The following is a 15,069-nucleotide window of genomic DNA, read 5'->3' as shown; positions in this document are numbered from 1 at the left end:
CTCTTTATTCCAAATGCCCATCTTATCCTACTTTTTGCAAAGGTTCATCTTTCTGTGTGCTACTCAGACCAGTTGCCTTAGATCTAAGGCCAAAAATTCTAAAATTTCAGTTGGAAAATAATCGGGTCCAAAAAAAATTGGTTTTTCCCTCTGTATTTTGTAGTGCAACTAGAACATGCAGATTATTTGGTATCATTGTAGAGCTACATCTCTCTACCTCTCTATAATACCACCCACTTTAGTGTATCATACATGACCTTGAAGCTACAGAGCTTGGCAGTAGGCTACTACCTCCTGACGTGTAAACGTGACGCCAGGGGTTAATGAGCTAAAAAGTGCTGGAGTTATATTAAATATGCACAGATTATGTTTTTTGCCAAAAGTCTGGGAAATAAAGACAAGATAATAAAAACATTAAAAGAATAATAATAAAAAATATTTTATAAAATAATAAAAGGCAGAAGTAGAGGAATAGTACACAATTTGAAAACTTTTTTGTTTCTTTGAAGCTGTCATTAAAATGTAATGCCAACTGAGAGACAAAGTCTATAAAATGATCTACATCTGCAAATGCTCCATACCGGACACCTGCATGTGATGTGACATAGGTAAATGACAGTAATGTAAAAATATTGGAGAAGGAAACGCTACTGAGTGAAAAGAATACAGTAAAATCTGGGTGATTTTAGATTACTCTCCAACTGATATCAAGGTTGACTTTGATGAAGTTAATGGATGTAATTCTCTATTCTAACATTTTAAGTTGGTTTGATCATTTAAAGATGATTGTGAATCCATGGAAGATGACTCATGTTCTGGAAGACCTCTGTCTGCATTTAGTTTGCAGAAATTGTGATAGAGCAACTGATGATCGTGTTTAATACAAAATGGAAGATATTGCTGTTATCATGGGCATTCATTTGTTTTCTGTTTTTAATACACTGAAGAATCATTTGAAGCTCAGAAAGGTTTGTGCAAGATTGGTTCCACATCTGTTGATAGCTGATAAAAAACAGACTTGAGTTACCAGACATTTGCAAGAGATTGTCACAGATGATTAAATAGATCTACCTTTGGAACCGGACTCAAAATAAAGTTTGTATTGGAGAAAATGCGCATGAACAAAAATAAATCGATGAAATTAGAAAAACATTACAAAATAAAAAACATGCTGAGAATATTTCAGGTAGGAAACATTATTAGTGAGTTTTGAGAGCCCTCTTGAATGTGATCACTGTGTCTTTGTGTCTAAGTTCAGTGGGCAATTCATTCCACATTGCTGGGCCTTGGTATGCAAAAGAACGCTGTCCATATGACTTTGTTTTCATAGTGGGAATAATGAGTATACGATTGTCAGAAGAGGAGTGTAAGTATCTTGCTGGTGTGTACACATGGGTGAGATCGAATAGGTATGTTGGACTAGAGTCTGACAGTCAAACGTAGCACAAAGAACAAATTTTGTGTTTGATTCTGGATCGAATGGATAGCCAGTCTAGGGTACAGAGCAGCAGGGAGGTGTGCTCTGATCGTGGTACTCGAAGTATGAACCAAGCAGTTGTGTTTTGAAGTTTCTGGAGTAGATATTGAGATGAACCAGACAGAAGTGAGTTACAATAGTCCAGTATTGAAAGTACTAATGAACACACAAGTGTTTTAGTGGCATCAACTGAAAGATATTTGCAAATTGAGCTGATGCGTCTCAGCTCAAGATATGCAGCCTTGCATATGTTCATGACATGTTGGTGCAATGTGAGAGTACTGTCCAGAATAACACCTAGGTTTCGTACTGATTGTGTGAGTTTAATGTTGGCGTTGCTGATATTTATTGTTTGAGGTAAAGGATGTGAATGAGAAAGTCTTTGTGTTGTGATCAGAATGGCCTCAGTTTTATCATCACTCATCTGCAGCTTGTTCCATGTCATCCATGATTTCACATCAGAAATGCATCTCTCTACACCTTGGATGGTAGCATCAACTTTAGTTGGGTGGCTAGATTTGTATATTTGGGTGTCATCAGCGTACAACTGGCGAGACACTGGATTATGATCTATGACACTTGAGAGCGGCTGAGTGTACAGAATGAAGAGAACAGGTCCAAGAACAGACCCCTTTGGAACACCACAACATAGATCAACTGGGCTGGAGTGTATTCCATTTGCAGATACAATTTGTGTCCTGTTGACCAAGTAGGACTTGAACCACAGTAAGGCTGTATCATGAATGCCAAATACATGCTGGAGATGGTGAAGTAATATATCATGGTCTATTGTGTCAAATGCTGCAGACAAATCAAGGAGGGTGAGGACTGTAATCTTTCTGCTATCCAACGCAGAGAGGATGTCATTAACTACTTTTAGAAGAGTAGTTTCAGTACTGTGGCAAGGGCAATATGCAGATTGTACATTGCTAAAAAGACTGTTCGAATTTAGATGAGATACAAGCTGGGATAGAACAATATTTTCTAAAATTTTTGATATGAATGGGAGATTAGAAACTGGGCGGTAGTTCTTTAAATCGTTATGGTCTAGTGTTGGTTTCTTCAGCAGAGGCTTTACAATGGCAGTGTTGAAAAATGATGGGAATTCCCCGGATGAGAGAGAGGTATTAATAACATCAGTTAGTGAAGGCAATACTGGATCTAAGCACTCAAGCAGCAGTGATGTTGGAATTGGATCAAGTTTACACGACTTTGGTGCACTCTTAATCATGATTGTACGTACAAAATCCATAGAGACAGGTTCAAATGCTGCTAATGGTTGCTGCTCAAATTCTGTATCCCAACTGTATGGTGACGCTGAGTCAATTGAAATTGTGGTGTCAAGCTTATCTCGAATGGTTTGTACTTTGTCATGGAAGAAATTTGCAAACGTGTCTGGAAGGACGACTGGAGAGAAGGTAGTTGGAAGTGGTGTTGATTAGTTCCTTGACATTAGCTTGTTAGTAATCTCGAAGAGCTCTTTGCAGCTGGAACTTTCCATGATCTTAGTAGTGTAGTGGGCTGATTTCGCTGCATGGACTATATTTGTTACATTCTTCTTAGCAACTTCATAGATTTGCTTATGAATAGTGAGTCTGGTGGAAAGCCAGAGCCTCTCAGCTTTACAGCGGTCTCATTTAGCAGTGCAAAGCTGGTCCTTAACACTGCTATACCATGAAGAACACTTCTGAATTGATACTCTGTACTTGGTAGCTGGGGCATATTTGTCAAGCAATGAACGCAGACAGTTATTGAGTTGTTCTGCGGTAGGAAATAAGCAAGTTGTTAGGTTAGCTTGGATGTCGTGCATTAGTTTGGTTCTATTTATCATACAGAGGTTTCTCTATGTAGCAGATAAAGGTGGAGGGTTAGGGACTGATATGTTGAGATGGCATATAATGCAGAAGTGATCTGATGCAAAGTCATGGGATACCAGGGGGGACCGTAGAATGTTTTCATCAGGTCTATGAAGAATCCAGTCTAAAATGTGGCCATGTTTATGGGTGGGTAGGTTAACTGACTGTTTGAGGTTGAAAACATTAATAGAATCTATGAGTTTTGATGTATTTGAGTTTCCGGGACAGTCCAAGTGAAAGTTGAAATCTCCAAGAATAATCAGGTTGTCACCTATCGAATTTCCATAGTCCAGGTGATTTGGAAACTGCTCCAAAAAGAGAGAGTCAGCCAGCTTGTTTTTTCTACTAGGAGGAGGGCGGTATAGGCAGAAAAAATGGACTGACCTTTTCTCCAGTGTGAGTGTAGTTTGGACTAGTTCAAACGATGTGTGGTCGAAATTGAATGCTGTGGTGTAGTTAAGACATTTTATCATGGAGTTCTTTGAGATGATAGCAATTCCACCTCCGCGAGAATTACGGGGGAACGACTTGATGGAGTAACCAGTGGGTGTTAGATCTGCACACTTGGGTTCATCGCCTGATGTTTTTAGCCATGTTTCTGTCAGGAAAAATATGTCAACATTTTGGTCACTGATAAAATTAACAATTTCTGCACGCTTTTCTGGTGGTCCTACTGACTGGGCATTGAATAATGCAATGCATAGAGGTATTTCTTGGATAGTTGACACAAAGGTTGATGAATTAATAGGGATTTGAATTAGGTTATCTAAATTAATGGTCAAAATTTTTTAAAATTGTTGAGCCAAAATAAGGGAGGTAACTGGGATTCTTCTTCCTGTTCTACGCCGGCCAGCTTTGAAACAATATTTCTTTTTTCGCTTCTGTTTACATTTAGGTAATGATGAATGTAGTCCCAGTTCGTTTAGTCGAGAGCACAATGTAGAGTGGAGAGTCTAGGTGTGATCATTTAAAGCAATTAATGAGGGTCTATCATAGCATAAACGGTTGACTGGCGAGTATCACGTGATGGCGGTTTGTTCAAAAACAGTGGAGCAAGACAGCTGAGAAAAAGTCTAATTGTTCTTGTTTCCAAAACAAGGAGATGAAGAAACACATACAAATTTAACAGCCAATAAATAATGAACACAATAACGAAGATCAAAACAGGTAACAAGCACAAATAAAATGAAAATGGCACTAAAAAACGGAACAGCTGCTTCAAGCCAGTTAAGCGATAGCGGCCATCTTGTTTCATATCATATTTATGGGAGTTTTATATGCAAAAGGCCTGACATCAAATTCTTGCCAAAGGTAGTGTAACACTAGCAAACAACTTTCTGTAGTTGAGGTATTCATCTACTTCATGCATCATAACACAGATCTGCTGTCATGACAGCATTCCTGAAAAAGCACAGCATACAATTCTGATCTAGCTACAAGCGATTTTTGGATTAATCCAGTTATCAAAGAGCCACTCAGGGGAAGACAATTTGAAAGCTGCCATGTGGTTAAAGTGCAATTTTTCAGTGCACGAACAACATACCAAAAAGTAAATTCAAAATGGCATGTACTAATTGGATAATCAACCTGATCAAGTATGTATAGGTGCACGGGGAGTACTCTGAATGGATGAACTTGCATAATGTTCACTAATAAAGAACTCTGTTGCACAGTGCACCAATATTTTGAAATTTGTCAAATACCCCTCATAAAATTTTCCCTCACCTATCCTCCAACCTACCCCTAAGCCATGATGGAGGTGAGTTGATAATCAAAAAAAGGTACATACTGGAACAATTTATCTGCATGGTGACCATAATAAGTACTAAGTTTCACAGAAATCCACTAAAATTGCAGGAGTTGTTGCATTTATGAAATTCTGTAACAAACTACTTCCAGATGGACATCAAAGAGGTCAATAGCTCTCACACAAGTCAACAAAGCTTAAATATTTGTGAATAACTATATCTCTGAATAATAACCAAGCTTCACAGCAAAATGTGGGTTTTGTTTGATTTTTGTTTTATATGTAACCATTTTCTGAAAACAAATGAAGCAACATGAAACTATCTAATTCAGAATAGGAACAAAAATAGTTAAATAGATCAATAACACTTGATTTTCTTAGCAAAAATTTTTATGTGGAAATTACTTGTTTCATGAAAGTCGAATCATAACTGATCCAATTAAATAACATAGATAAAATAACTATTGGCAGAGAAAGCTGAATAAAAACCAATACAACATATTAAAGTGTCTACAAACTGATTTAGCTGCCATTTCAGAACTTACAATAAGTTTAGAGAGATCATTCATGAACTCTCCATAATGAAGTTTGGCATCGTCCAAAAGATGGCGCTGAAACTTGTTGTTGATAGCTTCTGAACCCAAGAGTGGTCCCAGTAATCTTAAAGAATATTTGCAAGCCTGAAAAATGGTAAATGAAACATACGATACACAAGTGCAAATATATGAAAGTTAGTGTTGTAAATGTGTGTGTGTGTGTGATTTAGATTTTTAATGTAGCTTTAACAATAATTCAGTCATATCGCTACAGTGTCTACAGTGTGGCATTTTATAGTGATGTCTAGCACTGGGGCATCATGCAGACATGTAGCATAATGTCCCACCCAGTCACATTATCCTGACACTAGGCTGACCAGTCATAACACCATCCTCTTAATGCTGAGCACCAAGTGAGGCAGCTGTTAGTACCATTTTTAAAAGTCTTTGGTATGACTTGGCCAGGGTTCGAACCCATGACTTCCCGCATCCAAGGCAGACGCTCAAACCCCTACATCACCCAAGCGGTCTAGTGCTGTAAACAATTAAATTCTATTACAATTTTTAAAGCCTTGCTGGCCTTAGTCTTCTATTACAAGACTATCCTGTAGCATTAAGAGATATACCAGTACAAACATAATTTACAAACGTGAATTTGACTTTAGTCCAAAATAGTGTGTAGTCCAACACTTGTGAGGTTACTTTATTGATTCCATTCATCAAAAGTGTATTAGAACTGTGACAACCATAGAAAAACAGTTTAAAATTTACAAGTATTACATAAAATTGGTTATTTTTATTCCCTAGTGTGACTTTGCTAAGCCAAAATTTAACTGAATGAGCAAAGATTATGTTTTCCTTTTTCTACGTATTCAGTGCAATGGTTACTCGTAAATGTTTTGATCAAGACTGGTTCCTCTTATTTCATAAGTCTATTAAAATCTCATAAGAGTAAATTAAAAGCTGATTACTAAAAAATTTAATACCAGTATTTTTACTGTGATAATTATCTTTTTAAGTTGCATATTTAGTCATAAGCAAAATATAAGTAAATAAGATCAGCTATACAATCTACTTGAAAAATAATAACATGGAAATTCTTGGATTGGTTTCTAAAGTTTATGAAAAGGCAATGATGATGGATCACATCCGTGTTGGATGAGTCGATAAGCAAGGGAGTGTACTAGTTGCAATAAGCATACTATGGTGTCCTTGGTCACGCCAGCTATAAGAACAAAACCTGCAAATGGAAGTTACTCTTTGAACTGGCCACCATTTTTGTACCAGAATCTAAGATAACCATTTTATACTCCAATCACTTTGCAGAATGGTATTATTCTAATCCCAGAAAGATTATACAGGTGAATACTAAAATGGAAGGAACAATTAATTTCCAAAATGTGCCTTTCCAAAGACAATGTGGCAGTCAACCCTGGCTGGTCTGGGAGAGGTACTGAACCTGCAACAATTGGGTTATAATAATAATAATAATAATAATAATGCTTTATTTATAGAGGGTGACTCATTAGTCAAGGACTATTCTCCCTTGAGGCCCTCTTAAGGAGAGTATAACAATGCACATTATATGAAGATAGCAGTAATTAGTGTTTATTTTAAATGTTTAGTATTAAAATACTAAATTCCATTATCTATTAGAAACACATACATGCTCATGATATCTTTTCTTAAATACTCCAATATTTTCAGCAGATTTTACATGTAGTGGAAGCTTATTCAACAGAACTGTACCAGAGTATTGAAAACTCTTTTTAAATTGCTCTGTTTTTGGTTTTGGTATTAGAAGGTTTCCATGTGATATTGATCTCAACTGGTATTTGCTGAAAAAGGCCCGAGTAAGTCCTGAAGATACTCTGGTGCAGCATTACGAGTCCAATGTTCTACCAATTCAACTACTGTGACTCGCAAAAACATGTGGGTCAAAATCAAAATGGCATATTGAGAATACTTATGTAACTTTCAAATAGCAAAACACAAAATGAAAATTTCCTTATCTTAAGACTGAGGTTAAAAAGTCAGATTATACAGTGAAGAATATTTTGCTAACTTTAAATGACTTTTAAGTACATTTGAAAAAAACAATGTTTGAGACAGTTATAGTAATCACAATACACAGCATTAGAATTATATACTGCAGATATCTTACACAATGATACAAATGTGAACAGGTCAAAGAATAAAATTCACTCTTATCAATAAGATTAACAGACAAACAAAATTATGAAATAGTTCCCGATTCAACTTTGATCAAGAATCGGTTTACCCTTCAGAAATGATAATGAGAATATGAATACAAAAATAAATAACAATTTAAACAATGGTTTTTCACATCTGAAATTTGACTCAAGAAGGTCATCATGTAACTGCATCAATCAGAGCAAAATGGCATGCTTGTGGGAGACTTAATTTCAACTGCTGCCCATTCTAGTGCTTAAATATGTAATAATTATTCTTTATATTATTGTGAAAGAATGTAGAAGTGATGATGGAAATTGAGAAATCTGTGCTACTATGTGTACAGTAGAAGGTCAAAATAGTCCAAGAGTCCAGATAAAGGTCAGATGTAAAGTAGAAGAGAGCTATCCTGCACTCAGTGGTATTCTACAATGGAAAACAATCACACATATAAAGATGTGAGAATCAGTCTATTTTTAATTGGAACACATTACCTTGATAACATCCTCTTCTGGATCATTCAAATGTAGGAGAAGACTAATGAAATTGCTGTGGATTTGTTCCAGGAAGGGTTCTTTAGAAGGCCCATCACCAAATCTGGCCAAATTTCCAAACAAAGTGATGGCCTGGGAACGTACTGCTGTTTTCTCCTGGTAGGTGAAAATAATTAAGGGTCAAACTTGTTATAACTTTCACCTATGTTTAGCAGTCACCTATATGTAAAGGTCATATACAAAAAGACCCCTTTTAGTTCGTATTTAAAGGCTGACTGAGATTAATCTGCAATGTATTTATGTAAAATTTTGTAAACACACGATGATATGATCACATTTCTGGAAAAACAGGTTCTATTATTTTACTGAAAACAAGAAATAAATCAGAACTTATTTATTATTACAGATGGAAGACGTGAGACACATCATACATCCATTAGGTAACTACTTTACAGCAAAGACAAAGTTCTCTGTAATTAGCTGAGATTCATTATTTCCTCAATAAAAACTTGTAAGATGAACTTGACCATTGCATTTCTTACTGCAGATTCATCTCTCTGAGTCATATTTGTAAATAAAAATTACTTCATATAAAGAGGACATTTCTACCTGAGTGATACTTGTAAATAAAAATCACTTCATATAAAGAGGATGATTTCTACCTGAGTGATACTTGTAAATATGGTTCACTTCCTATAAAGAGTATGATTTCTACCTGAGTGATACTTGTAAATATGGATCACTTCATATAAAGAGGATGAGTTCTACCTGAGTGATACTTGTAAATATGGATCACTTCATATAAAGAGGATGAGTTCTACCTGACTGATACTTGTAAATAAAAATCACTTCATATAAAGAAGATGATTTCTACCTGAGTGATACTTGTTAAATAAAAATCACTTCATATAAAGAGGACATTTCTACCTGAGTGATACTTGTAAATAAAAATCACTTCATATAAAGAGGATGATTTCTGCCTGAGTGATACTTGTAAATATGGATCACTTCATATAAAGAGGATGAGTTCTACCTGAGTGATACTTGTAAATATAAATCACATCATATAAAGAGGATGATTTCTACCTGAGTGATACTTGTAAATATGGATCACTTCAAATAAAGAGGACATTTCTACCCGAGTGATACTTGTAAATAAAAATCACTTCATATAAAGAGGATGATTTCTACCTGAGTGATACTTGTAAATATGGATCACTTCATATAAAGAGGATGATTTCTACCTGAGTGATACTTGTAAATATGGATCACTTCATATAAAGAGGATGATTTCTACCTGAGTGATACTTGTAAATAAAAATCACTTCATATAAAGAGGATGACTTCTACCTGAGTGATACTTGTAAATATGGATCACTTCATATAATGAGGATGAGATCTACCTGAGTGATACTTGTAAATAAGGATCACTTCATATAAAGAGGATGATTTCTACCTGAGTGATACTTGTAAATAAAAATCACTTCATATAAAAAGGATGATTTCTATCTGAGTGATACTTGTAAATATGGATCACTTCATATAACGAGGATGAGTTCTACCTGAGTGATACTTGTAAATAAAGATCACTTCATATAAAGAGAATGATTTCTACAAAACTCATGAGTGACCTTTATAGTTAAGCTTCACTGTAGTTAAAGTGAACTACAGATAAATTTGCACACTCTGAATTAAAGCATGTATCTGGAAACAAAACTACATGTACATAATTTTTCTCAGTCATTCATTAGTTGTCTCAGTTCCAACAACATACTATTTGCACAAACATGCCTCCAAAAGCAAGATCAAATTTCACTTTCACAACCGTCCTCAGTTATGGAGTTTATTTCAAAAATATTCAGGATTAACATGTGTATAAAATTGGTCCTTAAAATGAATGGCATGAGAAGAAAATAGATATATCATCATGGTGGCCGCCATAACAAGTGGAAATGGTTCCTCCCTAATATAAAGCCTGTTGTTACCTATTCAGTTTCTTTTATGCCTCTGGACAATAGAAGCATGCTAATTCCACACATATTTGTGATTTTAAAAAAATTACTTCTACAAATAGTCAAAATAATTATCGATGTGCTAAGTGCTTACACTATTTGGAACAAGTTTACTCTTCAGTTAGTGAGGAGTACGTCAAGTTTTTAAAGTTAATGTTAGTTCTTGGTATTTGATTCATAACAATTACTGTACCAGTTACATGGGTTACCTATCTGAATGCATGTATATGCACCAGGGATTTAAGTACATGAATCAAACTGAGTAGAGGAGATGCATACAAATACATATGAATAATGTATGTAAGCACAGGTGGGAATTTGTACCAAGTAACTTCTTAGAAAAATATGCTGGGACAGACACTATACATAACACCAAATTTCAATAAGCTGCAAAAGAAACGTGTTCCATCCATGAACAGAATTATGATGCATCTTCTGCACCATAATAAAAAGTATGGTCTCTCAAGACAAGTGGTCTCTCATGACAGGTTAAAACATGATATCAACAAATCTGTGGTCAGAGAACCTGGTCTCTCACGACAGGTCATAACATGATATCAATAAATCTGTGATCTGAGAACCTGGTCTCTCATGACAGGCCATTACACAATATCAACAAATATGTGATCTGAGAACCTGGTCTCTCAAGACAAGTGGTCTTTCATGACAGGTAATAACACGATATCTACAAATCTGTGATCCAAGAACCTGGTCTCTAAAGATAAGTGGTCTCTCCTGACAGGTCATAAGATGATATCAACAAATATGATCTGAAAACCTGGTCTCTCAAGACAAGTGGTCTCTCATGACAGGTCATAACACGATATCAACAAATCAGTGATCTGAGAACCTGGTCTCTCAAGACAAGTGGTTTCTCATGACAGGTCATAACACAATATCAACAAATCTAATCTGAGAACCTGGTCTCTCAAGACAAGTTGTCTCTCATGACAGGTCATAACACGATATCTACAAATATGTGATCTAAAAACCTGGTCTCTCAAGATAGGTGGTCTCTCATTGCAGTGGCTTTCAAGGCAGGTTTTACTGCAAAGGGTATTTTATAAAGTTTTTACATCAATTGAAAAAGCTCATAGGGTTTAGTTTACATTTTCTTTAGAAACAAGCATTTATTGTTTATAGGCAAGTAAAATTGGTTTGTTGAATACTAAAATTGTAAGAAACATTGCAGACTTTTATGACATTGTAAGATTAATGATACAAGCTACAGTGTCAGTAAGTGCATTCGAGTGGGATAGGCAGATCCCATATGACTTTCTCACGTGGGCAAACTATATCTAACACAAATAGGAATGAGAGAAAAATTGTTTCTACTTTTCAAACAATTTCAGCTATGTAAGTAATTGTATGTATGCTCTGCAAGAGTTACATCAGGGGATTATATCAATTAACAATGTAGTGAAAACAGATATCTTGACCAACCTTTTTTGTATAACATTAAAATAATAAAAATATCTTAAAAAGGTTTCTTTTATTTTCCTGTCATATTAGACAGCTAGACTGTATTGCCCCATTTTTCATCTATTACCACAAATTAGTCTTACTAATATAATAACCTACCATAACTAACACATTTCTTTGTACCTTTTCAAAACATGGCCGAATCCTTAAAGCTACATTGATTAAAATCGCTCTGATATGGCTCTCATCAATCTCGGTAAGAATCCGTGACAACCCACTCATGGCCTCAATGGTAATGTCATCTTCTGGGTCCTCCTTGTCATCCATTCCTGCCATCATAGCTGACAGCACAGTTGTCGAGTACTTCTGAACCTGAAAAGCAAGTAGGATATATATGTATGTATTAGGTTTTAATGAAAATTCAGCACAATAGTGGCTACCTGGTGCTTATTAAAAGTTATAAAAATGTAAAATTAATATACCATAATAAATTGCAAAATAATTAAGGAAGATAACTTAAAAATAAATGACAATATAATGACCTACCAGATGAAATATAAATGATAAAGATGTTGCAATTCTACACAAGGTAGTGAAAGATAAAGGTAAACAATAGTCCCAATTGTCAAGGGTTTGAGACCAGTCCAGGCCCGCCTGGGTAGGATGCCTTGGCGTGTTCTTGGCAAAGGCAGATAACTCCCTTCCTAAACAATATATGGCATAATGTGCCATTAAAAAACAATCAACAGACAACTTCAAAGTATTGGAAACAAGCTTAAAATTTCCAAATTCCTCCAGATGACTTGTAGTCAACAAAGTAAGCAAACTTTATCTACAGTTCTTTCTCATTACAATGCTGTTCACTGACGCTATAACAGTATAAAGATGTTTATATGTGGTAACCATATAATGAGGTATGTTAAAAGCCAACCTGTGGCATAATAAGGTATAAAGACGTTTGAGTGGGTAACCTTATACTGAGGTATGTTAAAAGCCAGACAGTTAGAATAAGGTATAGCAATGTTTGAGTGGAGTAACCTTATACCGAGGTATATTAAAAGCCAATCTGTGGCATAATACAGTATACAGATGTTTCAGTGAGGTAACCTTATACTGAGGTATGTTAAAAAACCCAGAATGTCATAATAGCAGTGTTTGATTGGGATAACCATATACTGAGGTATGTTAAAAGTACACATGGTTTATGTCCTAGTAAGCCATGTTAGGCATTCTTATCATATTGCTTAATTTGAATATATAAAATTGGAATTTTAATGTTTAGCAATTCCCTGAATATACTTAAATAGTTACAAAGTAAAAAAATATGTATTCAAAAATCCCTATAATATTCCACTAAAACATATACCAAACTATATAATCATTAAACATATGCCAAACTATATAATCATTAAACATATACCAAACTATATAATCATTAAACATATACCGAACTATATAATCATTAAACATATACCAAACTATATGATCATTAAACATACACCAAACTATATAATCATTAAACATACACCAATCTATATAGTTATTAAACATACACCAAGCTATATAGTCATTAAACATATACCAAACTATATAATCATTAAACATATACCAAACTATATACTCATTAAACATATACCAAACTATATAATCATTAAACATACACCAATCTATATAGTCATTAAACATACACCAAGCTATATAGTCATTAAACATATACCAAACTATATAATCATTAAACATATACCAAACTATATAATCATTAAACATATACCAAACTATATGATCATTAAACATACACCAAACTATATAATCATTAAACATATACCAAACTATATAATCATTAAACATATACCAAACTATATGATCATTAAACATACACCAAACTATATAATCATTAAACATACACCAAGCTATATAGTCATTAAACATATACCAAACTATATAATCATTAAACATATACCAAACTATATGATCATTAAACATATACCAAACTATATGATCATTAAACATACACCAAACTATATAATCATTAAACATACACCAAGCTATATAGTCATTAAACATATACCAAACTATATAATCATTAAACATATACCAAACTATATGATCATTAAACATACACCAAACTATATAATCATTAAACATACACCAAGCTATATAGTCATTAAACATACACCAAGCTATATAGTCATTAAACATATACCAAACTATATAATCATTAAACATACACCAAACTATATGATCATTAAACATACACCAAACTATATAATCATTAAACATACACCAAGCTATATAGTCATTAAACATATACCAAACTATATAATCATTAAACATATACCAAACTATATGATCATTAAACATACACCAAACTATATAATCATTAAACATACACCAAGCTATATAGTCATTAAACATATACCAAACTATATAATCATTAAACATATACCAAACTATATGATCATTAAACATACACCAAACTATATAATCATTAAACATACACCAAGCTATATAGTCATTAAACATATACCAAACTATATAATCATTAAACATATACCAAACTATATGATCATTAAACATACACCAAACTATATAATCATTAAACATACACCAAGCTATATAGTCATTAAACATATACCAAACTATATAATCATTAAACATATACCAAACTATATGATCATTAAACATACACCAAACTATATAATCATTAAACATACACCAAACTATATAATCATTAAACATACACCAAACTATATAATCATTAAACATACACCAATCTATATAGTCATTAAACATACACCAAGCTATATAATCATTAAACACATACCAAACTATATAATCATTAAACATATACCAAACTATATACTCATTAAACATATACCAAACTATATAATCATTAAACATACACCAATCTATATGATCATTAAACATACACCAATCTATATATTAAACATACACCAAGCTATATAATCATCATACATATACCAAATTATATAATAACTAAAATATATACCAAGCTATATAATCATTAAACATATACCAAACTATATAATCATTAAACATATACCAAACTATATAATAACTAAAACATATACCAAGCTATACAATCATTAAACATACACCAAACTATATATCATTAAACATATACCAAATTATATAATCATTAAACATATACCAAACTATATAATCATTAAACATATACCAAACTATATAATCATTAAACATATACCAAACTATATAATAACTAAAATATATACCAAACTATATAATCATTAAACATACACCAAACTATATATCATTAAACATATACCAAACTATATAATCATTAAACATAT

The 15,069-nt window shown here is 33.6% G+C and overlaps 1 protein-coding gene across 7 annotated transcripts in view; it reads right to left on the bottom strand.

The window, feature by feature from the left end:
* Positions 1-15,069, bottom strand: part of LOC149780857 (maestro heat-like repeat-containing protein family member 1) — a 172,993-nt gene that overhangs the window by 10,434 nt on the left and 147,490 nt on the right. For all 7 annotated transcript variants that reach the window (XM_089937944.1, XM_089937947.1, XM_089937945.1 and 4 more), the window contains 3 exons: positions 11,921-12,109; positions 8,304-8,459; positions 5,626-5,760 (listed from right to left, as the gene is read on the bottom strand). In XM_089937944.1, coding sequence (XP_089794070.1) covers positions 5,626-5,760; positions 8,304-8,459; positions 11,921-12,109 — 480 coding nt within the window. The remainder of the gene's footprint in view (positions 1-5,625; positions 5,761-8,303; positions 8,460-11,920; positions 12,110-15,069) is intronic.

This window comes from Sinohyriopsis cumingii, chromosome 16 (genome assembly GCF_028554795.1).
Source record: "Sinohyriopsis cumingii isolate HCF-2022 chromosome 16, ASM2855479v2, whole genome shotgun sequence".
NCBI classification, from domain to species: Eukaryota; Metazoa; Mollusca; class Bivalvia; order Unionida; family Unionidae; genus Sinohyriopsis; species Sinohyriopsis cumingii.
Note: the sequence above shows the minus strand (reverse complement) of the source record. Positions and strands in the feature narration are given on the sequence as shown.